This window comes from Sebastes umbrosus, chromosome 17 (assembly GCF_015220745.1).
Source record: "Sebastes umbrosus isolate fSebUmb1 chromosome 17, fSebUmb1.pri, whole genome shotgun sequence".
Lineage (NCBI taxonomy): Eukaryota > Metazoa > Chordata > Actinopteri > Perciformes > Sebastidae > Sebastes > Sebastes umbrosus.
In genome coordinates this window covers 24598259-24624784 of record NC_051285.1, presented here as the reverse complement: position 1 = coordinate 24624784, position 26526 = coordinate 24598259, and the positions used below count along the sequence as shown (strand labels likewise).

Here is a 26526-nt window from a genome sequence, read left to right as displayed (position 1 = left end):
AGCTTGAATTTGTTTGTTGGTTGCCTTTTTAGTAAATTGGAGCAACAACCTCCACAGTGAAAGATAATTATAGATATTGGCATTCTGATTTTTTTTACTTTAAAAGTTAAAACTTCTACAACACATTTAAATCCTCAGTTTGATGACAATAGTTGATTATTACTAGGTTTCAGGAAATAAATCTTTGAAAGATTTATTTTATTGCTGAAAATAATGATTATTTGCATTATATTCTCCATGAATTATTGTAATGTACAGTACAACAATTGTGGAAAGATTCTCATCGCAATATGTCAGCCCAAGATGACGTCTTCATATTGCTTGTTAATTTCTGACTAAAACCCAAAGATCTTTAGTCTACAAGTCTGTGTGTGTGTTATCACGGCCAGATATGGTCTTGGAGACACCTACTGTAGTGGGAACTACCACAGAAGAGGTTTAGAGTACTTTTACAGATGTTTGTATGTCTGTGTTCAGATTTTGTCAAAGCGATAGCGTCACAACTGTGCAAGATGCAGTCACAAAACTTTACAGGTGTGTAGTTGAGATCAAGGTAAAGGCCGGGTTCGAAGATGGGTGTGGACCGAACAAGTATGGAGGTGGAGAAGGGGCCATTGGCCTCCCACACTTCATGCCCCCTGCCCGATTTGGCGTCGCAGCTGGTGTGATCCCATCACATGAAGGTCTTTTAATTTGAATGTTCATTTATAATCGAAACTCAGCAAAATAGCATTGTTCCCTCTTAATATCTAGAGAAATGTGTCGGTGCATATTACTTCTCTCCAATTATCATTTTCTCTGCTTTGTCAAAAAACATGCCTATTTTCAAAAGGCATCTTTGTTGAAATTTCTGTCGGTACTGATAAGTGTGAGGAGTCACAGTAAATAGACAAATGCTGTTTTTGATGTTCTCTTTTTAAAGAATAATTGTTAAGAAATTGGAATGCAAGCATTCAAATTGAACAGCATTAAATACCAATCAACATTACAACAGAAGGTTCAAAGATTTGAGTAGATTTGCCATTGTTACATGTTTATTAAAGTAAATATACAGTTGATATTATGATCAATACTATGTGTACATACTAATAATGCCCCCACAACAAACGCCTAGTTTGAAGAAGGTGCCGGGCTGGTGACCGTACACCATTTATACCATGTTTACCTGTCATTCTCCCCTTGAACCATTAGATTACACATGTACACCTGAAGTAGTTCAGCTTCTCTCATCACACCAGTAATTGGTTACATCTCCACAAACAGCAGCTGTGAATTACCCATCAATTTGTTCCACCCAACACTTAGAGCTTGCTTAATGCTATTTCACACCTACTAAAAATGTGATAACCAGGTCAAGGACTCCCTGAAGAATGAGAGACGATTGACTGCTCGACTATGTAGCGGAAGTTAATAAGGGCTGTTGTGCCGGAGTACCCCACAAGGAGAGGTTGTACTTATCAGTCTTTATTAGCATTCATTAGATCTCCTCTTATTGTTTACTTTGTCTGTTGTTGTGTAGAGATTTGAGTTGTGTGTGTTTGTGTGTGTGTGCCGATGTTCTGTATGTTCTGCTGAATGCCGCGGTATCGTGGGAAGCCAGATTCGTTAAGCCTCTGGTGCGTTCGAGTGCTCTCTCCGTCTCCTACCATCTCTGTCTGTTCCTGTTTTCTGCCACCATCCATCCCTCCCTCTTCGCCTTTCTGCCGGGAGACCGGTTTGTGTAAACTAATTAAATTGTCTCAGTAAGACATGTAGATCAGACTCTTTGATCAGCCTCTCACAGGCTCGTCTTGTTTGGTGGCTCAAATGCCAGCAAAGACCAGAGAAGTTCCAGCTTGTTAAATCTACTGCTGGATCAGAGTGCTCCTGCAACCATTAGCAAAAAGCAGTGACGTAGGTTATTAAAGTAAGCTAAGCAATAAGGTTATAAATAGCACTAGCTGAATCAAAGATAGCTGAGCTAAGTTTGGAAATAACTGAATGGGTTATTTTGGAGTTTTTGAAGTGGGGTTGTATCAATACTCCTGTGTTCTTTGAGGTAAAATTGATGTTTTTGTGAATGGAGTCTGGTGGCTTTGAAGAGAGCAATATGATGGCATCAGTTCCCTGTCGGAACGGGCTGTCTGATGGCGAGATTTAGCGGCTGTTGACAGGAGCAGCAGAAAAATGTATTTTAGCCGGCAGAACACAGGAGTTGCTGGTCTACCGCTGCATCGATCGGTTAGTTTGTTTGTGTTATTGTGTGACTTTTGGATCCGAACTAACGTGGCGTCCACAGCAGTACATTGCTTAGCTTTCATGCTGGTAATCCTGTCTGCTTCTCCAAACTGGGAGCATGCCGACCGCCGTCTAAGTTACTGTATGTAACGTTAATACACAGACTATACAGATGTATATATAATGCAGTAGCGTCATCATGCAGAAACCTATGTCAGGTCACGAGGGCCCACTTTTTTTTAGGAAAATAGCATTTTGGCACTCAAACATACATACTTTGACCGAAATTTGAATGTTCGGATAAAAATAATGGACCAGACGTTTAATTAAAATAGCGGCCTTCCAGATTGCAACCTGCTGTAAGGATACCTGCAGACATGCATTGCCACTGCCACATTGTAATTACTTTGTACACTGCCAGACAATCACAGAAATGAAAGCTGGTGGAGAGTGAGCCATATTGAGCAATTAGTTTTTTTTCAGTGTCATCCTAAGGCGCTGAAATAAGGAATTTGTCTTGCTATTGTTCAGTGGGCAGGCAAAACATGATGTGCATAATTTATTCCGGGCAATCAGTTGGTTGGGAGGCATGCAGAAAGCTGGCACAATGGAAGCTCTCTCAGCCCCATCATAACTTTGTCACTTATTCTGTGCACTGACAATGCATGTCATGTTGCATTATTTGCCTTGGATGAGTGTGGGCGGGAAAAGCAAACAAGATTAGTTGATGCATGCACTTGTTTTTCTGCGAGTGAATTGAGGCCTTTAGAGATGGTTTAGTGAGTCAGTGCCAGTAGCTACACCCATCAAACTCATCCTCCTGACAGCAGAGCATATCTGTTACACTGGTGATGTAATTCTTTACAGGCACGCTAACGTTGCTCCGAGGTGGTCCTTCAACGAGTAACTGCTGCTGCTTGAGATGTGGTGGATTTCTGTTTTTTTTCTCACCCATATTTCATGGAAAATCTCCCTCGATTTCATTCCTCGTATGCTCTGAACACCAAATATGAGTCACACTGTGGTTTCTGTGGGCTGTGGGCTAAATCCTGGACTGACGCAGGGCTTTGTGGAGTCCAGCTTGAGTGCTGCTCAATAAATATAAACCATCCTTAAATATGTCACTGCAGCTTTACTGCACTGCAAGTAAAAGTCCTGCATTCAACATTTTACTGAGGTAAAAGTACAGAATTATCAGCAACAAGATATACTTAAAATATAAAAAGTAAAAGTATGCAATTAGCCACAGAAAAAAAACCCTGTCAGTTTGGTTTTATAAATAATATTTGATTATTATTATTATGAATGCATTACTATGTATGCAGCATTTTATGTCGTGGAAGTAAAGTAAAGTATTTTATAACAGATTACCTGTTTCTATTTGGATATAAAACCTTGATCTTCAAAGTAGCTGTCCAATACATGTAGTGCAGTAAAAAAATGTAAAAGTAAAAAGCACAATATTTGGCAACTTTTCAAGAAGCACAGGTGTGGAGGATTTAGAAAGTGTAAAATAAAGTTAGCCAAGACATGGCAATAATAATTCAGCCCATCATCATGGTTAAAAGCAATGAGGTAGTATACATGAACCCAAACTATAAGTCCTTTAAGCTAGCACACCGTACATACATTGCATTTCTTGGCCGTTAAAGTGTCCATGTATCATTGGTGCTGATGCCACTAGATACTCAACCATGTCTCTCCAGCCTTCCTGTTAGAATGTTGCAGAGTATCGACATGTCATTAGCTCAGCTGTGGCAGCTTTGCACCTTCCCCTTCAACAGTCATCCTCCACTCTTGACGGCTGCTTCACCAGCTTAAATGTCTCCCTGGGGGTATTAACACCAACGGCTCTTTGGTCCACAGTGGAGCAAAACAGGTCACCCCTTCAAATAACAAAGCTGATTTGTTCCATAAGTTTTACAGTGGACGGCTGTGATACATTACACAGTCTCTCAGCAGCAGATGAGTGGTTCTATTGATCAGCACTGTCAAGCTGTATAACCCCATGTGTGGACCCTGCGATATTAGAGTTGTAGCTTATCGGTTTGTTTTCACAATACAGTTTTCTTCATGAAAAGAAATGTCTTCTGATGTGTTGACGGGCAAACTGAACTTAAATGTTTTGATGTTTCTTGCCGTGCTTCTGCTCAGCTTCATCTTCAGCCCTTTCTACTTCAGGCCAAGCTTCATTGTTTAAAGTTGTAATGTGATACAATTCAGCAAAACCTCTTTAAATTGCTCCACGGTGGTATTACTTTGAATATGAAACACTTCAAAGGTCAGACTGTCAGAGGGTAAAAAAAAACAAATAAAAAAACAGGTTGCATGGCATACAGTATATTAAATACATAATCAGACAACTTAATACACCTTTAACAGTGTGGTTTTATTGATAACAGTAATGTCTGTACATCATAAACAGCAACAGCTTTCATGACTGCAGAGGCATAGAAAAGAGCACCACCTAAAGAGACTCCAACTTCACCAGCAGAAAATTCCAGGAGTAGTGCGTCACATTACTGGCCACACTGCTTGATAAACAAGTGATTTCAGGTACTTTGCAACAGTGTGGTTATGACTTCTGACTCAACACCTGACTAGTATCATTTTAAGATTAAAAGTCACTTTGTCTCAGCCCTGCAAATACAGTACGAATGGTCTATGCACAACACCAGATAGCCCACAGCCTAGTGGCTACTTGAGGCTGTACTTAAGCTGAAGTGCTTTGAGCTAAATGCTTTTGCCAGCATGCTAATATGTTGATGTTAAAGAGGACCTATACTTTGTGCTTTTTCCCTTTCCTTTAGTGTGTTATATAGTTTTTTCAAAGTTAGTAGTAGTACACAAGATGAAAAGTCAAGGGATCACCAAAGACTACAATTGATCCTCTGGGCACCATGATTGTTATTACAAAATGTTTTGACATCCAGAAGTATGTAACATATCTCAGTCTGGAACCAATGTGGCGAACCAGCGCGGCTAAAAAAAACTTTAACAAAGAACCACTTTTTGTTGTGCCGCTCTTTGTGAAGAAACACACTACACTGTATCTAAAGCCTTTCTGCATCATTGCCCCTCAATTTGGAGCAAACTCACTGCACTGCTTACTGTAGAGGGGAGATTTGCTATCTGTCAAAACGGGCTGTTATGAGTGGATATTCAGCTCTTTTTTTCCCCAAGCTCTTGAGTGTGCTAATGAGCAGATTTCCCAGGTATAGAAATTTAATGAAACATTGATTTGACTGTTGATGGACCGTATGATTGCAGAATCCTCAAAGGCTCAAACATGCTGCAAAAACACATTACTAAGTTGTTTGTTTTTGTACTAATTGAAGCTTTCTCTTGTGCTGTTTCCTCTGAAGAAGAACTTGCCACTGAAGCCTCAGGAGTGCAGAGACAACAAGCCGGGGCCCCTACGAAAGAAAAAGGCTGCCAGGGTCCCCAACGGCCTGAGCCTGGAGCCCTGCAAGAACAATCACCACCACCAGCAGGCTTCGGACCAGGAGAACAACCCCCGCCTGGCTCACACACAGGGCAAGAAGAAGAAGAAACACCTGAACAAGAAACACACAATGGTGAGTTAAACATTCACACTATTGATACAGTAATAATATCGTATGTGCAATACATCGCATCTGGCAAATGTAGCCGAGAATTACATTTTCATTATGAGCTGTGTTACATATGGATACGGCCCTTTTGACATCCTGTCATTTCAGCGTACTTATGTTGCAGAAAATTGAGAGAAAATGAGTAATGTAATTAGTTTAATATATGAGAGATTTTCTCTGAAATTAGATTTCTGTAACGGGTTCAGCACAGCATCTTGCATTAACTTGCTTTACCGTACCCTTTCATGATGTCATTTTGATATCAGTTGTCGACCCAGTGAGTATTTAAAAAGTACTGTAATGCTGCAGTTTTTCCTCTTGGCTCAGCGGTCGCTCAAATCTGTAGTTGTGTAGCAGATGTAAAATCTCATCTTCTTTAATGCAAGCTTCTGCAGGGGCGTTTGTGCAGTTCATTGTTCACCATACAGGCAATTCAGGTGGAATGGTTGGAGATGTTTGGCCAAAAAATTGTAGTAGCTAGTCTTTATTTGTTACATGCATTCAGAAATGTGAAGGTTTCGAGGCTTTTCATTGGCCAAATGCTGCTGTTGCTTACAGTTTCTCAAAGCCTGGCCTTGAGGTTCTTTAACCTGAGTAAACACTGTATCGAAGCTACTCTATCTATGGTTATTTTACAGGAAAAAACAACTCTGCTCTGTTATCAATGTCTCATCAACATCAATTACAACAAAACTCCTGACCTCCTGACAAAACTTCTGACCTATAACATTGTTTTTACGGTATATACTGTGGAGTTGTCATGCAGGTTATAAGTTAAATGAGGAAGCGGTCTAAAAAATATAATAATAAGCTGGACGGTCTGATTTCCACGTTTGTGTGGCTCATAGGGCTGTAGCCTACCGAATAGTTTGAAGCTTCGTTCATAACGTTGACATTCAAATTATTATGAATACCTTATCGAAACATTGTGTGCAGTCCACCTTCACTTCCCCGCTCTGTATGTCTGTCTCTCTCTCAAGCACGCACACACTCACAGCGAGCACAGCGCCGCGCTCCTCATCTCTGTAATTGTCTCAGTCCGAAGTCCAAAAGTCATAATTTATTGAAGAAACACGATGTAATCATTATTTATACCATCATTGTAGTGGTTTGGTCCGAGTCACTTTGTTTGTTTTGCATTTACACAGTCAGCTCGCTGTGTATGAAGACCGGCTTTTTTTTCAGCGCACACACTGAATGGACAGCCGGCGGACCGGGAGGAGATGTTCACTGAACTTGACAAAGTGTATCAGATTAGAATCACAGCGGAGCAGAGGCATTTACACTTTTGTATAAGTTTATATTTAAGTTCTCTTGGCAACATATCTTACATATTAGGCTATTTAATATGCTATTAATTTATTCAATTGCATATTTTGGCCGTTGATCATTTAATCTGCCCGACAACTACACACGATACCGGCAAAAAGCAGGCATATACAGGCTAACCTAAACCCTGGTTCAATATGTAAATTGCATTATATTTACACGCATATTATGGCGTTTACAAGAAGTAACAATGAGGCTGAATATTTGTGTAGAGCGTGTCAATCTAACCGCTCCAGCAGAACAGTGTCACTGTAGCAATCTCCTATTGTAGCAGCAAGTAAACATCTTATCAGCGTTTACAGCTCTGGTGCTGGTTTAATGATAGCCATTGGTTCTGCTGTTGACTTCTGGGAGTGAGTCAGTCTAACATTTCTCATAAGGTTTGTCATACTCCATGTTGAGGCTGTTTTTGTTGCAACTCAGAAACAAGGGAAAAGCAAAATTCAGAGACAACTGGATCAAATTTCTGTATTTATATATGTACAACATACCAATGAGTAGTGGTGCAGTATAATGTTTAAGGTGTATGGGTTGAATGAATGAAGTCAAAATGCTCTACTGGGGAGAAATACAGCTTCTATGGTATGTGAGTGTATATCAGTGTACTGTGTGCCTGAACATATTTGTGTGTGTAGCAAGGTGACAAGGTCACTAATGAATATTTATGCTACACTGATGCAGTGGTGTATCTCTACCAGCAAGGACTATCTGTCACAGCACTACCTACTGTGTGTACACACACACACACACACACACACACACACACACACAAGCAGAGACTCTGAGGTTATGCTCTGCCATTTCTCTGGGCTAGGTTCGGTCTTCTTGAGCTGCATATTCAAGGACGTGTGTGTGCGTGGGTCGGTGCAGGACAAGCAGACATGAGGGAAAACAAAGACACAGGCTACCAGACACAGCATTTGCTTAAATATACTGTACAGTGTTGACTCCACAGTGGTTTGTAGGAGCAGTAGTCAAGTGATTTCTGTTCCACCTTTGTCTTGTTGGTCACGGGTTTGTAGGTTGTGCTGATTATAGCACAAAACAATCACTTAATTAGATGACTTTGTTGCAGTTGAATCATTAATTGTGGCCAAATATCTGCTTGCTTTTAATGGAAGTTTTGATTAAAATCTGCTAGATTTTTTGGCACTGTTTTTTTCATAATCTATGAAAAGTAATGCACTGTAATTAGTAGATATCCCACGAAATCAATCCACGTAGGCATGAACCAGGAAGCATAAAGAGCGACAAATGCTGCATAGGGAGGAGGTTGGGGTGGATGGGTGGGTGAAAAAGACACCAGAGCCCACAGTTCGTGTCACCGTTGTTTTATTTTGTCACATAATTTCCGAACTTAAGTAACACCACTTCCATAGTTATTTTAACCCAAACCATGATCTTTTCCTAAACCTAACCAAGTAGCTTTGTTGCCTAAACCTAACCAAGTGGTTTTCTGTGAAGTTTATTTTGAAAATACTGTATGAATGTAACCAACTGGACATTCGTAGGAGAATGCATGAAAAATGAGGAATAACTTCACAACGTATCATACAAACCGTTGTAAGAGGATACGTTGTTGTGCTACATGATTTGTATCAGGCATTTTAGCAGTTGTGTGTCTGTGTGTGGCTGTCCTCCCCTCCGCCTGCAGTCATTAGTAAGGTGGGTTGGTGTCCCAACAGCTTTGTAAGGCTCCTATTTTTAACAAGTCACATGACAGAATGTACAGAAGTCGTGTGAATGCTGTGTACAGTAGCCTTTGCAGCAGACCTCTGTTGCGAGGGTCATGTTTGTCCCCGTACTGGCTAATGGACAGATGGTGCAACCTGCCAGTTTCAAGGTTGTCTTATATACCGCTGTGATAGCTGGGCTGGAGGCATGGCTATGTGAGACTGTGTTTTAATAAATGTTTGTTTATCTGCACCTTGATTTCAAATGTGTCTTGTGTAGGGATGCACCTATCTAGTTTTTCAGTCCCGATAGCGATAGCGATACCTGGGCTCTGGGTATTGGCCGATACCAAGTGCCAATCAGATACCAGCGTTTAATTGATAAGCTGTATGCCTCACTGTGTGGAAGTGTCTGGGATCATTCTTTTACACTGACACACTGACAGCTGTTGTTGCCTGTTGGGCTTGAGTTTGCCATGTTATGATTTGAACATATTTTTTATGCTAAATGCAGTACCTGTGAGGGTTTCTGGACAATATTTGTCATTGTTTTGTGTTGGTGATTGATTTCCAATAATAAATATATACATACATTTGCATAAAGCAAGCATATTTGTCCACTCCCATGCTGATACGCGTATTAAATACTTGACAAATCTACCTTCAAGGTACATTTTGAACACATAAAACAATCTGTGCTTAATTTGCAATTAATCATGATTAACTATGGACAATCATGTGAGTAATTTGCAATTAAATATTTGAATTGATTGAAAGCCCTAATATAAACATGTAACTGAATTGAATAGATTGACCCCATTGTCATCTAATCCAGCTATTTGAGTCATTATCTGCCTAATATCCAATCCAGTATTGATCTCGATGCATCCCTAGTCTTGAGTTGTTGGCTTGAGTTGGTGTGCGTGCGTGCGTGCGTGCGTGCGTGCGTGCGTGCGTGCGTGCGTGCGTGTGTTGGATACGTTGGCAGGTGGCTGTGTGGTTGGCTGTGGTTGTGTGTTTTCGGTCATGAATGGTGTTTGCGGAGGGAGCCCAACCCTGATCTCCTGATCGCAGATGCATTCACGCACATGCAAGCTCACACAAGCGAACACATTCACCACATTCTCACCCACTCGCTTTCTCACTTTCCTCACCTAATACTCACCCACATTATGTGCTCACACACACACACATACACACACACACACACACACACACATGAACTCAGAATGCGTTGCCATATCCCTCCACACACATCACAGGTGGCAATGGGTGAGATGCAAGGCGTATTGACTTAGTCACCAAGGACAGCTCTCTAAATTACAATTGCTCCCTTTTAATCTGGATAACAATCAAAGATGATTTTAATGATTGTATTCCTGATGATTATGATAACCTAATGTGTTTGGCAGCTAAAGCCTAGACTGCTACACAGTCTTAATAATCTCAATAATATTTCTCAATAATGAAAAATAGTTTTTGTTCCCTGCGAGATGCTGATAGACCTATCAACCTTGGCGCTCAATAGCACCTTAATCTGTCAACGCTTTATGACATATGCATAATTGAAAAGATGATCATCCGCGCCCTACGCCGCCCCTTTTTGTCCTCTCTGCAGAGAAACAAGCTGCCGCGCTATCTAGCAGAACTATTATCTTTTTCTTTGGCTTCACTATAAATAAATGTTAAGGCATTGTCCTCTCACAAGGTTACATTTTAAATGCCAGAGGTCTGTCTCGAGGTTTAATTCTCCATTTAGAAACGCTACAGTCTGGCGAGAGAGCGCCTGTTATCAGCACTTTTTGTTAGCTCCGACTTAAAAGCGGAATGAGGGGGAAAGAGAGAATTTGGTGTTGAATAAAGCAAGAGATGTTTTTTTTTCCCCACTTTTTTTTTTTTATTCTTGTTCTTCTTCCAGTCGAGCTCGCAGATTGCAGCAAATGTTTTCGATCTCTGGCACTGACCCAATGTACTGAACTATGAGACATTGTAAGCTCAAGGGGGGAAAATAGAGAAATGTTTATAAGCGCCTCTGACATATCGCCTCACAGTGAAAAAAAGAGCCCAGATAGAGGAAGACTCCAGCAGAGATGGATGAGAGTGCAGTGGCAAGACACAAATTATATGACTGTCTGTTAGTCTTCCCTTCTTTGATCATGTTGCACTGAGCTTTTTTTCACTGCTACATATATGTTTAATTGTGCCATAATAAATTACTGATCCAGATGTTGTGAGTTTGATTCAAGGCGTGAGAATGTGTCTGAATAGAGGCTGAAATCCTACAGATAAACATATTCATTCATACAGGCATGGGAAGAGTGATTTAATGTAAGCATTCTTTCTTTCAGTGACTGAAAAGAGATGACATTCAATACCAGATATGTGTTTACGTCTATTTGTGAATATGTGTGACCTCTGTACCAGGTTGCTTTTACCGTGATTATAATAGTTTACAGCTGGCTTTCACTCACACCTCTCATGGATGTTCTTCAGTTCAGAAATGTGTATTTCAAACATTAACATGGTCACATGTAGGACTATAGCGGAGAGCATTAGAGCCTGTTTCACATATTCATTGCATCAGACTGTGGTTTTGAGCTGTTTTCTGGAGCTCAGCTGGAATGTAAAGAGATATAGCCGCTTCACAAGTTAAGAAAAACATCAACAGACCTGGAAGGAAAAACATTTTGCGTCGGTTTACTTGTTTGTTTATTCGTGTGTCCCAAGTGATATCTCACAGCAGATTTTGACAAAACTTGGGGAAATGTTACATCACATATAAATACTACGCTGGCTGCTGGACCAGTGGTGCTGCATCTACAGGTCACATAACTTCTATCATATCTCAGGCAGGATACATGTTTCTAGCACTGATGTGTGTGTGTGTGTGTGTGTTGGGGGCTTGTTGTTCTGTTCTGGTAAGGCTCTGTTCAGCTCACTGATGTTAGATTGGTGGCCTGTGGCGTGTGCTGCTTTGTACAGAAGCTCTGGTGAACAGAGGGTCGTGCTGTGAGGCCCATCTGCTCTCTGGCACTGGGGGAGTGGGGAGACGAGGAGTGAGGGCTCAGGTTGGACCTCCCCTCTCTGATCCCCCACATCTCTGTCCAAACACCTGCCTGTCTGTCTGCTTGTCCGTCTGGCTGTCTGATTTTCTCTCTGTGTCTGTCTCTCAGACATTTGGATACCATGATTTATATCGGGCTGGAGTCACTCTGGAAGGAATAGTAGTAGGCCTATATATGAAAATTTGGTGAGATTCCTCTTATCGAGTATTTATATGTAAAATAAAGCACCATATGACATGTTTGAAAAATGAATCCATTTGTTCTGAACTCAAACAATTGCATTATTTACTACCACTATTCCTAGTCTACTATAACTCTTAAGGCTGTATTAAGATCGTGGTTTTAAAATCAGACCTCTGTGATCTCATTTTGATGTGCTATGTTTGTGTTAGCAGGGAGATCCTTTACATCAAACCAAACGCTCCCAGTTTCCCCCCTCAGCTGCATCAGCATGACAAGTATGTGTTACTCCACCTGTCAAGCTGTGCACAGAAAGAGCGGGGCAGAACGCCAGTGCACTGTAAATAACTCTGAGTGTGTGACAGACAGAGGAGTAAAATGATAACAAAAATGTGTCAGAATCCTAGAAACCCAGTGATGGTGAGAAAGAACAAATAAATGCAGCCACCCCGTTCTGACAAAATCGCTGTGCTTGTACCATAAAAAAATGTGTGCACACGGTCTGCTGTATGGAGTAAGTACATGAGAAGTTTTATTCATTTATTTTTTTCCTTTGTGTTCTCTGTGTAACAGACATTTTCTAAAATGGTCTCGCAAATGTACATGGCAATAAAAAAAACGTGTGATTAGTTTAATCTTAGTTTAAGTACTTTGCACCATGATATCCTTGTGTAAACCTCTCCAGCACATTAAATGAACTGTGGATTAAGTGTGATCCTGGCATCGGGCGCTGTCAGCTGGTTGTGGTGTTATATTGGCTCATTATAAGGCAGCGTAGTGTAATGGGGATCACAGACCGCCCTGGCTTTACCGATGTCGGTTCTTGGAACTGAGAATGTGTTTTATGAGCCTTTTTCAGAGTCATTTTCCATATTTAAGAAGTATTACCTTTGTACACAACACATCTTATATGCTGTGTTTGTAGTTTCAACAGTCTTGCATTAGAAAGATACAAAAGCCCATGTGAAGACATGCTGTAATGCTGTGTAAGGCTGACATGAGTTCTTCTATTAAAAAGATAAAGTAAAAGCCTGCCACTACACTTCACAGCTGTCCCCATTCTTCAGTCACACCTAAAACATGTGGGAAAAAAAGAGCTGTGGTCTTTGGTCTGGGTCCCAGCAGTGGGGAGTAATTGCTGTGGAGACTGCTGAGCGGTGTCTAGCCCCGGGGTTTGAAGAGGCTTCCTTGAGAAGCTCTATCCAGGTCAGCCAGTCAAGCAGAGGGCTCTGGTCTCTGGCCTCTGGCTCCCTGAATCATCTCACCGGCTACATCCTCACTCCACCTGGCCTGATGGAGAAGCCCTGCCTTAGGCCTGCCACCGGCTGTATTATCATTCAGCATCAGTCTCTTACCTCCACTGAACTCTTTGTTTCAACCTGCTGGTGGCCACGTGTAATGAGATCAAGCTAAAAGCACTAATGGCACAACTCCCGGGCTGGCTGCGTTGTGTGTGTGTGTGTGTAAATATTTGGACTGAAGCCCTGATTTTGTCAGAACGGGGGGGCACGCTTACACGCTTTTCAATCTGCAGTGAAACTGTAATATAATGTTCAGCTCTTACAGCTTCGCGGGTCACCCTTAATAAGCTTATCCACTAAGCCAATAAGAGATTTGAAGAAAAGCGATGTCCTGATTGTCAGATAAGATGCTAAATCCATTCTTGTGTGGGGGGGGCCGCGGTTGTGGGGGTGATAATTGTCGCTGTCACAGCGGCGGTTTATAGCGCTGGATCTAATCAAATCCAATCATGACAGCTTGTTTTGTGGCCTTTGTGTCTTTGTGACACACATGACGACAATCTGTAAACATTTTAATGCATCTGGGGGCTCGACAAGCTGCATGTAATTAGTGTTTTTACAGCACTACATGGTATTTCCATGGTAACGCAGTAAAAGTGAGTGGCTTCTCTGCTGACCTATGTGTCTGCACAGCTTTACCATGCACTTCCATGTTAGTGTTTCACTCTGATAGCGTGTGTGATGAAAGTGCTGCTAGAAATCCAGGAGCCTCTGACAAGATGAGGTTCTATAGCCACCTGCGAGTCCATATATGGCGGCGTCTCTTATTTTTTAGACGTTTCAGCAGACAGGATGGCACAGATGATCAAGGCAGCACGTTTCTGCCTTGTTAGCATTGTGACCCGTACAGACCTCTGTTAGAAAACAAACTTTACCTGCCTCTGAGCTTTCAAACTAATCTTTATTGACAACCGTCAACAGCCAGAACGGCCCGCAGGAGCCGACGGGCCATGTTTTTTTATTCTATTTTACACGTACATTGTGAGCACTTAGGTTGTGGCTGACGTTCGGACCGTTCAGTGTGAGCACATAAATCGTGAGCTTTGGTTTTACATCGCAAACGATCTATTGGTACAGTAGGAGTAGGAATTACACAACATTTCTAAAATGGTACAGTGTATGTCTTCTTGTTACACAGTCATCTTTTTTCTCTTTACCAGCGGGTCCCCTCTGACAGCACATTCACACCCCCGCAACTCCAACTACAACCATCCACCCGCCCTGTCTGCATCTCCTACTGACGACTTGTGTGTTTACCATGTCCCCTCCGCCAGCCGCCTGTCTTTAGCACGAGCCCCTGATTCTGTTTGACAAGTCTAGGCCAACATGTCTTTGAAAACGGTTTAATGTTTTTTTTCTCTCTCCCTGCTTGCCCTGCGTTGAGCATGCTTTTCTTTTGAAGTGTCACTTTTCTCTAAGGGAGGACGGGCAGGAGGAGGGTGGGAGGGTTGGGGGGGGTTTTGGACTACCCGCTTGCATGAATGTTAAACATTTCATTCCATTGCACGCTCGCGACGAAGACTGTAGCTGCTGTAGGGAGGCAGAGCGATGAAATGAAAGACAGACAGCATCTGCTCTCACTAGTCACTGTCCAGCCCGACGCTGGCTCTCACTCTTGACAACCCTCGCCGTCAATTTGTGAAAAATTAAGTGGCTGCACTTAAAAAGCGAAGTGTTGCCCCACCTTCAGCCCGGGCCCATCTCAGCTGTCAGTCAGAGCTGGGCAGTGGGCCGGAGGTGTTTGAGGAAGCTTTTATCATGGCCGTCCAGCCCCTTGTCACAGGCGGACCACTCCGGCGCAGCATTCAGACTTCCGTCTAATCCAATCTGCTACCGTTTACAACACACAGGCCCACAGATGAGCACTCAAGATAGTTCAAGTCCATCTGGATTTGGAAATTGTTTTTTTTTCCCCTTTCTCTCCCCCTCACCAGAGGTAACAGAACACTGTGTGGCTCTATGTAACTCTCCTTGTACTACAGCTGGGTCTCTCCTTTTTTAAGACTCTGCACCTGCAACAGTCGTGGCCAGAGGCATCATGTTTTCTTCCCAGCCCTACAGACTATATCTATACAGTATTTATACTAGGACTGCCCGCTAAATGTTGACTATTCATATCAGCACTCGAGCAATCTCGGATCCCATCGGCTATCTGCCTGACTCGACAAGCTTTTGGTGGCAAGGGGCTAACGGTATATTTCTGGGGTTCCGATGTAGCCAGCAGATATCCGGGCTAAGACTTCCTTTTCCATGGCTTGCTCATTGTTTATAGTCCGTTTGACAACTTGAGTTGGGACCTGTATTTTTCTGGTGTGTATTGAGAATTGCAACCGTGTGGTGCTGCTAGTGTAGCTTTTTTGCAGACTTATCCTATTGTTTTTTTGGCTTTATTGGTTGATAAAATCCTAATACTAACATTTCAGCCATGTGTAAATTCACAACATGATGGACAACCTAGGATGTAGCCACACACTAAATATACACACACATACTAACTCGTTCACACATGCGCGCTGATGGGCTTTAATAAGGTGTATAATTGCCCAAACCTGCTTCTCCTGCTGCTCTTTGATGCAGCCTGCACACTGCAGAGGCAGTTGCTGTGTAAATGTCAATTTAGCATATCCTAGATTTCAGCTAAGCCTAGATAAATAGAAAAGTGGTCAATATGTAGTTTATCATGTGTGTATGTACAGTATGTGGAGGGTGGGTGCCTGGAAAGAGCTCTGCGTTTCCCCCTCCTCCTCCTTCTTCTCCTCACTCTTACCTTTGCTACACTTTGTTGCCCCCTGTAAAAGAGGAGGTCAGGGAGCAGGTGCTGGCTGGGGGAAGTGGAGTATTTATGGGAGCACCACCAAGTGGCTCATGAAGTGAAATATTCCCATGTGGGGGCAACCCTGACTGTTAAAGTATCTCCAGTTTAAGAAAAGGCCATAGTGGGGGCTGGTATTTACCCAGCGTGTGCACCGTTCAACCACTTTCTTCTAGTCCTGAACAACAAAAAACGATATAACACACTAAAGGAAAGGGGAAAAGTTATCAGAAAAACGAACACTTGAACGTACATCAGTGTGATGAGAAATACCTAAAATGACAGAAAACATTTTTGGGAAAAATGTATTTGACGTGTACTTTGATTTTTTAGTTTGGACCATGTCCCATTCGCTAACATGGAGGATGTGGTATTTATGACCTATACTGCAGCCAGCCACCAGGGGGCGATCCAGATGTTTTGGCTTCACTTTTGGGGAGCTGTCATATCGTTCATCTTTATATACAGTCTATGGTTTTGTCTAGTTGGGAGAGAATTCATAGAAAGGCATGGCCTCCCCTTGCAGCATCTCAACAAACGTGTATTTAATTTGAATGTGGTGCTCTACAATTTTTTACAAAGTTGACTCAGTTATGTTTTTCTCGACTTCTGACAAGTGCAGGTGTTGAATGAAATAAACATTAGAAGTAAACTTCTGCTCCCAGTGCGTCAGACAACACAGACTCCCACTCACTCAACACTGAGTCTCTAATTTGTTACCACAGTTCTACAAGCAGTTTAATCATCCTTAAATAGTAAAAGCTACAAGTGATTAAAGCCAGCAGAGGGTTCAAAAAATAGCATTACCCTACTTGGATCATATCCAGATATTACTAGTGGAAATTTAATGAGGAGATTTTGGGTAAGATACAGTATAAAGCAAACATAAAAGCAACTTAATGAGCTATTATTTCCCCTCCCTTTTCTTGGAACCTTTTTAGAATTCAGTCGACGGTATTCTGCCCCAGTTTTTCACACTGCTCCATCTTTTGCATTTAATGAACTCATTTTACTGAGCTGAACTTAGCTTGTGTTTGTCTCTACAAATCTACAGCTAATTGCCCTCTCCACCTGGATTAGACTATAATGGGTTTTTGAATAATAAAACATGATGACTAATTTTATTATATTTAAGTTCCCTAAAGCTTCATGTGCAGTTTTTTAAAAACGTACCATTGTTGGCAAGGATGGTCAGGATTTGGATTTTTATGTGGACAAACCCAGTGACCTTTAAATAGGGCAGGTGTCATTGTGGTGACTTGGTCCATAGATTGATTTGGACTAGCTACGGGCCGGGAGATTTCGGAGGTGGACTGTATGATCGGTCGATATCCGATTTTTGAGAAAAGGCAGGTATCTGCTTGAATTTCAGGTAACAGATCGGTCTAATCCTAATCTCCACAACATCATTACTTCTATCCTTCCAGAAGGCATGGAGAGGGACAGTTGTTTGGCTGATATGTAGGATGACAAGATAATCAATATCACTGCTGTGTGATTTAAAAAACTAACACAAATTTGACATTGTCTTGAAGGCCGCCAAAGACGGCACACTATCAGGCGAAATAAATTCTACTTTGTATTTGATCAGACACTTAGTTTTGCTGTCAGTCACTTTACTGCCAGGGAATGCACTGTATTGACGTGAGTGTATGGTGTTTAGTGCTAAAAAATGTTCTGTTATCTCTACATTGTTGATTGATAAATGTAATTAAAGGGGACATCATCATGAAAAACTCACTTTTTCAGTGCTTGTGCACATACATTTGGGTATCTGGAGTGCCTACCAACCCACAAACTGTGAAATAAGACAACCCAATCGAGAGGGGTCTTAAAGAGACAGGCGCTAAAACAGAGCGTTTCAGACAGAGGGTGAATACACGTATATTTAAACAGATATTATGAGAAAAATAATGTTTTTTGAACAGTAAAGCATGTAAACATGTTCTAGTAGAAACCTAAAATATAAATATGAACCTGGAAATGAGCATGATATGTCTCCTTTAAGTCATGAAAATGATTAGAAAAGAACTTTGTTTAACCTTTTCCTTCAAGTAGTCATTGATTCTTATTTTCAGTAGAATAATCACGACATCTTTTACAAACCTGATGCACTCTCCTCTCCATCCTCCTGCTGCTGCTCTACAAATTGCGTCTGAAAAAGACACAGTTTTGTCCATTTTTTGTATTAATTCCAACCAAAACCACTTAAATGCGTGACAAGTCCTATTTGTCGACTCCCAAACTTGGAAGCAGGAGCTGCTGATGAGTACTTGAAGTCAGCATAAGTAGTCCTTCATCATGCTCGAAATGAGCGCAAGGCTTTAATGATTATGGCAAGCAACGGCTGCAGGGGGGGAGGAGGAGGAATATCTGAAAGCTCATATTTGCATGTGTTGAGTCATTGCTGGAAAGTTCTTATCTCTTTTTCGCTTTTCATCAGATCCACATTCCCTGACGGGGTAGAAAGAAAATCAATTTCCCTCCGTTCCCTTCCGCCTCATTTCCCTGCTTTTGATAACATAGTCGACCATATCCTCTTAGTAATTTGTCTATATAGGAGTTCCGTTATTCCCAGTGAATTGTCTCTGATTTTTGATTACTCTCAGTCCACTGGTGATGTAACTTAACTTGGCGCCATGAAATTGAGTGTAATAATGGAGGATAATGTTCACAGGATCTCTGCTATGCTCATTCAGATAAGGGAGCGCTCATGACTATTGTATAATTACTACACGCCATCGCCCAGCTAATTGCTGTAATGTCATCCTTAGTTATCCTGTCATCTGACAACAGGTCATGTACCAACGCAGAATATACAGAACTACATGCTTCCAGACTGCCATAATATCTATCTTTGTTATTTTTTAATAAGTGAAGGCTTTATCCTTTTGGCTCTTTACATAAACTGAACGTCTGCAGAGCCCTGGCTGCTTTGATTCAGGTAAAAGTATTTATAACAGCACACTGTGTCCAAATCAGGACAGGATCCTTTCAGGCTGGAGTTTCCAAGTGTTTTCACATTTCAGATTGAGCTTCTTTTCCATCATATAGCCCGCCGGAGTAGAGTTAACTCCCTCTCTCAGACACACACACATCCTATAAATGGATAAATAGAGGTGTTGAGAAAGCAAACATCTTCAGAAGAGAGCTCCCTGGTTCACTCATTCCACAAACAGCCTCTAGTTTAAATTGAGCTATTAACTCTGGAGCAATAGCTTTGAATAGCAAACAGAGAGGGGACTGTTTTTACATAAAGTTTGCATAGGAAAACAGGGCTGGAGCTAGAGAGGTATCTTGTACTCAGTATTAGTATTGGTCCAACTCTAGCAAACACACTAGATTGAATATCAAGGAAAGTACAGTTTACTGTCCAACTGTTGACAAGCTGTTGACCCTGAAACACCATATAAATGCATGTAGAGCCAATCTCCATTTGGCATTATGTAAAGACAACTAGTGACATGTCTTAGATAAGTGCAATGTGAGTGTTTAGAAGGGCAGAACAGCAAACTTGATAAACATTTGCATAGCCATCATGGAAATACACACCAAGAAGAAAGTACGCCGCAGAAATAACATTATTGGATGCAACAAAGGAGCGTAATTTACTCCAGACAGCAACAACGTTAGAAAGATAAGGGAGAATATTGTTGCAACATGCCGTGTGACAAGCCCATTTCTCTGGTTTTGGGGATTTTATTCTCCATGTCAACCCTTTCTTTACACTGCCAATCCAACATCTTATCTCTGTAACAGTTGTTGACATCCGTACAACCAGAACCAGAACTTGGAAACACTGCAGTGACACACAGCAGTACTGCAAAACTGATGCATATTTAGGTTTTATTTGTGATTGTTTTGTGTTGTTAATTGATTTCCAGTATTCGATTGATGGCCCTAGTTTTAATTCATAGTTATTTTAAGCATGTATATTAAAAAAGAAGTGAAATGTAATAGCTTTTTTAACAAGGTATCTGTATTGGCAAGAGGAATGAAAAAGTGCTATCGAGCCATTTCTAGCTGGTACATTGGATTTCAAGAGAACTGTACTTCAAGAAAACTTGTCTGGAGTGAAATCATGTCTTCCGTCTCCTCACTGCAGATTGGATTGATATCCCTAACCTAAGCACTAAACATGACTATTCCTGATGCAGGACTTTGATAAAAAAATATTTTTTGCACTTGTCAACGGATGTGATCCGTGCAGTACGCCCGGGGGATTCAACTCGGCGGTTCAGAGATGGCTGCTCGGTGTGGGAGGATTCCCTTGTGGGACCGCTCCCCGGCGCTGGCTGGCCCTCGCCTGACGCATTTCACCAATGTGTTAATGAATAAGTTGTTTACAAGAGCACAAAGTTCTTCATAGATTTAGCCTCCTAATTTGTCTCTCAAAGTGCACCAGATTGATGCATCTAACTTTCAAATGTACAAAATGTTCTTCTGGGGGGTCAGACCCCTCTAGAGGCTCCGAGGTCCACCAATCAGTCTCTCAAAATCCTGTCGGAAACACTGTATTGTGGACTCACCAGGTCACTCTATTATGTAATCAGAGATTGGGTGCAAATATGCATTTGGGAAAAATCTCTTAAATCTCAGTGGACTTGCAAACTAAATTAGTAAATCATTTACATAAATAGATTCTTCTGAACATGTGAAGAGAATTGTTAATCTGTGACACATTACCAGTAATGTGTAATATTTACAAACGCACACCTTTAAGTTTTTTTTTAACACATAATAGTGCTTAATAAAGCATAAACATGACTTTGAGACTTAACGTTTACGTATCTACAAAGGAATGCAGTCTGATCCTGACATATTGACAGACTTCCCTGTACTTTCCTCTTAAGTGATGACCATGGAACCATGGCAACAGCAGCATGGTAAAAAGAAAAGATGGGCAAAAAGACCAGAGCCTGTTGTTTTCTCTGTCTACTGTTCCAATTTCATGGTAGGGCTGAACAAGCTGTTAGGATGCGGAGAGTTAAGCCAGATATGAGAGCCCGGCATCTGTCAGATAACATCCGAACGCATTCTTTCCACCGCATTGCATTACATGCGCTCAAAATGCAAACACCCTGCAGCAAGCTCCGATTATTGCATTTTTTCACACGTTCCCCGCCGTCTGTGTGAACTCAGTGCTGCACCTCCACTTGAATTCAGATGGATCTCAAGTGGGAAGGGGATAACAGATATTGTCCCTTGACCTTGAGCTCAGCCTCTGCTGCTCTTTCATCAGACGAAGCCTCAGTCTTAACTAGATCTGTTTGGAAACTCCTCTTAACCTGGCACACGGGCAGGGCTCCAGGGTGAAAACGAGGTATTGATCCTCTATCCTTACAAGCCACTGGATAGGAAGGAGTAGAGCTACACATGAAAGTTACAATGTACTGTCAGAAAAAGACTGGATGTGCTTCAGAAACTCTCTTCAGAGTCTCACACTGCCAGAAACAATCAGTTTCAGATGTTCAGTGCACGAGTGAATGAGTTTGTGGTAAAGTGTTGTTCAAACACTTAATGCAAATGGGAAGATATTCTGCATTCTGTGTGTAAAAACACAGGCTGTATCCCTGGCGCACACTCCGATTCACATACAGTAGAGTGTAAAAGGAAATCATGAAAACTGTTCTCTGTCAGATTTGGCCCAGATGAGCAGATGGAGACGGTTTCTCCGAGGAAGCCCGCAGGGAAGGCCAGACTCCATCCTCCTATTTCCTCTCCCTGTCCTCTTGACAGTGCCAGCTCTTTGCCACTGCGGGGCTGAGGAGGTGGCAGTCTCAGCCTGGTTTTCCTGTCGCCCCAGGGCAGGGAGAGAGAAATAGCCATCTGTGATTTACTCTGGGCATCGTCTCCCACGGGCCAGGGGAGGGACGAGAAACATTAAATCTTCCTGAAAACATCTTATACATTTAAGAGCGTTTCCAGTGACTAAGGCATCTATTTTGCCTCAGTGTGTACTCTTTGATTCTTCTGAGAAGTTCAGTGTAATACTGCCGCATGCATACCTAAGCTTAAGGCTGGTTCACGCTAAAAGACTTTTCAAATCTTAACAGATGTTGAAAATGTGAGAGACCCCACACATAGCGACGTTATGTTACATTGAACAGTTTTTCTTTTCATGTACGAGCCACCTCAATTACCCTCATGTAAAGCTTCAGCTCACCTACAATGCTTTGTCAGCGAGCTTGAATTTATGATATTAAGTCACCATGTGAAACACCATTATATAGTTTCCTGGAATAAACACAGCATGTCTAGACCATGTTCCCCTCCCCAGACATATAGCCCTCAGTGGCTGCCAGGAAAGATGGAATAATTGAATCCTGAGCAGGAAAGAAAAAGCACAGCGATGGTACACCAACAATGGGTCCAGTCTCTCTCTCTTTCTCTCTCTCGCTCTCTCTCTCTTTGTCTGGTATTTTTAGATGAGTAAACTGGACTGAAGTTGTGTGGCATGCTGGGATACTTTAGTGGTGTGCTGGCACCCTCTGCTGCTAGCTAAGGAGAATGCTTTGGACCCCTTTTTTACGGAGGGATCTCATTTAAGACGTGCTCTCCTTTCACCGTCTGCTGCTCAGGCTGTGGTATTTTCGGATCTCGCATTGAATGCCCTCTTCCTTCCTAATTGGCTGCAATGTAGCTTAACAAGGTTGATCTTTTTTTTTTCCCAGTTCCACAGGTCAAAGGAAGTGCGACTGATTCATTGTTAATGTAGAAAGGGGCAGAAAGGGACAATTGGCATGCACGGCAATTTAAAAAATAATGTACCAATATTACCCACAAAAGGTTAATGTTTAAAGGCCATGCCCAGAACAAAGCAGCTGTTTCATTAAAGCACACACCCGTGCTTCACTTAATGTAGGCACAGTGGCACACACATGCTGATAGTCTCTCTCTCACTGACACACACACACACACACACACTCATTCCCTGTCTCTCTTACTCTCTTATTACTGTCTATCTCCGAGCCAATTCGCTGTAATGTTCTGTGATGCAGGGGAACTGGTTGGCGATAATGAAGCTAAAATAAGTAGAGCTTATTATACAGTGGCACATTGGAACTGTGCAGGGCTCCCTCCACACATAACAGTCATTTCTCCAGCAAAAATATGCCACTCTGCAGGGATCAACTTGCGCGGACACAGCCTTGTTAGTGTAGAAGGCTGAAGCGCCATGTGTACCGCATGTGTGCAGCCGGGGCTGTCTCTTCTGTGTTAGAGCAGATATCTCATGTGTCTGAATGTCACACTTCAGAGCTAACTGGCTCTAATGAGCAAAAAATGTTGCAGCGGAAAAACGAAATTCTTGTGATTGTCGTCAGTTGCTGAAATCTTGTTGTTGACACACAGGGAGGTATTAGTAGGTACAGTATGTACAGGATCGGAACAGATGGTTTACATCTCTAAATATATGTTGTTAAGAGACAGTGACTTTTTTAATGGGAGAAAAGGATTTGACTGATGAATTACGTGCTTTAAAGGGGCTGTATTTAGACATGATGTAATTTATATCATTTTGCATAATTTGCAGTTTGTAAGTGGAATATGTAGAAGCTTCATTGTTTACTTTCAGTTCGTTGTATCAGAATACCAAATCATCAATACTGCATAGATGTACAAGACATGTGGGGGTTTGTGTGTGTATGTGTGTGTGATTTCAGCACCTTTGCAGAACATTATCCCTGCACAAGTTACTGACAAGATATTATAGAAGATGTAGCAATTTATATTATTATTTGTAGTTAGTATATCATTTGTAAGCATACAGTTTTATATATATACTGTATATACAGTATATATATATATATATATATATACTGTATATATAGTATATAGTATATATATATATACTGTATATATAGTATATATATATATTTGGCATTTTAACGCCACTAATTTCGTTAAAGTATTAATGCAACTTGCGATTTTTCGGTAGTAGCGAGCTCAGTTTCAAAGCTAGAGTGAAGATACTGGTTTCATATGAAACTAGAAAACCTGGATTCCATTTGTACCAACCATGTCATACTACCTTGTTGCAAAGAACGCAACATTTTGGCGAGGAAAAACTTTTCAAAAGATATCTCACCCCAAGTTATGTGAATGAAAATGGGTTCTATGGGTACCCACGAGTCTTCCCTTTACAGACATGCACACTGATAATAACATGCAGTTTTTGGGCAAATCATAGTCAAGTCAGCACACTGACACACTGACAGCTGTTGTTGCCTGTTGGGCTGCAGTTTGCCATGTTATGATTTGAGCATATTTTTATGCTAAATGCAGTACCTGTGAGGGTTTCTGGACAATATGTGCCATTGTTTTGTGTTGTTAATTGATTTCGAATAATAAATATATACATATATTTGCATAACGCAAACATATTTGTCCACTCCCATGTTGATAATAATATTAAATACTTGACAAATCTCTATTTAAGGTACAGATAAAAATGTGTGATTAATTTGTGATTAATCATGATTGACTATGGACAATCATGCGATTAATCATTAATACATATTTTAATCGATTGACAGCCAATGATATGGCTGAAATCAATTTCACAGTATTAATCAATCAATATAACCCACAATTTTTAAAGGAAAGAAGAGTAAAACTGTTTTTAACAATTTTAAAATATGAGTAAAATATAGAGGATTAAGATATTTAGAATTTAGATCTTGAACAGGCATTATACAAATATCTCTCACAAGTATCTATAATATTTGTTTGATTAAGATTTTAAAGAAGACTAATAAATTTAGCAATTTTGTGATATCATAACCCAAATATGATCATATAGTCATGATACGATTCCACTTAAAGTCAATATTAGATTATCACACAGCCCAAATTACCACTTTCCCAGTCAGTCAGTCAAAAATCTGCCATGATTTAACAAAACGTGATGCATATTAGGCTGTACAAAGCCTTATGCTGAACTGTGCAAGTCATTTCAGAATGTATTTTATAATATAAATAGAACTTCCTAACTTACAGTGTAATGTCATATTTTATTGATATTCATTTATTTCACCAAGAAACCTACATGATATTTCTGCTGCCTACAGTAGTACCTCTATGTTTCAAACAGAGGCGTTTACCTGAACATGCAGTTTCAGTGTGAAGAGATCCAGCGCGGTCTACAGCTCCACTCTGTGCTGGAACCACGATGGGATGCAGTAAAATAACACACTGCCCTCACATTTTGAAGGGTTAAGAGCAACCATCATTATTTTTGAAATACAGATTCGCCTTTGCACAGAAGGTGAGGTTCACACAGATCAATACGGCACTTCTAATAGGATCTACCTTTATTCCTTTTAACTGTGCTTTACATCACTTTGATAGCCCTCCCCCCCCCCTTCCCCAGCTGCCGTTAACCTTGATTCAAGTGTCTTTGGCTCACTGCTATCTCTTTTGAGTTGACCCGCTAAGAGCTGCGGTGGAGATGGCTGCTTTGATGCCTTTATGCTGCATCTGCTGCTTCTCTGACTCGCCTCCAGCTATACAATACACTTACACACAAGACTGTCAGAAGAAATGGTGGAGAGAAACAAGTCAAGCAGCGGGGAGGGTGCAATGTGTGTCAGGGAGCACGCGGAGCACACAAATACGCGTTCGTGTGTGCGTGTTGGGATGTTTTGTTGTTTTCTGGAAGTGAGAGATGTAAGAACGATGTGACTCAGAGGCCACGCACGGCATATCCCCCTCCACCTCACACCCGCCCTCCTACCCTGATGAATTTCCCCTGTCAATGCTACACATGTAGTTCACAGGTTACGATCAATAACTTGTACTCTCCACCCCTCTCAAAGAGATGTGGCACAACCTCCACCAATCCACAGTAATGGCTGTTGCTAAGGAGTGTGGGTAATGGGATGCAGTCTATTTTTCAGGCATGTTTCAAAGTTTTTAATGGGGCCGCTCCTACATGAGAGCCCCTGTGTGGATTGTGGTAATGGGCGGCGGAATGAGCAGGCGTCCTCTCCATATACTCTGGAATCATGAGTGTTAAAGCTCGGAGGTCGTTATCCTCTGGTCCCGTGCTGACTTATCCTCTGTCATGGAAAAAAAAAAAACGACAGAGAGAGAGGTCCACAAAAATGGATTTTATTGCCCGTACTTACATAGCAAGTAAGCTCAAATTTGTAAAGAGCAAATAGACTGGTATTTATTTACACTGCGGTGACCTGGCTGAGTCTGTGCTGCCACAACTAGATGGGACGTGTCATCAAGACCTTTAAAGGTCACACATGTACACATTTAGTCATTACAGCATTATCAAATTAGGTTTATGTGTTGTAATTACTGCATTTACTGGTTACATAGGTT

At 41.4% G+C, this 26526-nt stretch overlaps 1 protein-coding gene across 5 annotated transcripts in view; it reads left to right on the top strand.

Moving 5' to 3' along the window:
• The window catches only part of auts2a (activator of transcription and developmental regulator AUTS2 a), a 353398-nt gene that overhangs the window by 74299 nt on the left and 252573 nt on the right, over positions 1-26526 (top strand). For 4 of the 5 annotated variants that reach the window (XM_037749590.1, XM_037749589.1, XM_037749587.1 and 1 more), the window contains one exon: positions 5583-5795. In XM_037749590.1, the coding sequence (XP_037605518.1) occupies positions 5583-5795 (213 nt within the window). The remainder of the gene's footprint in view (positions 1-5582; positions 5796-26526) is intronic. The other variant, XM_037749588.1, reaches the window with a different exon arrangement.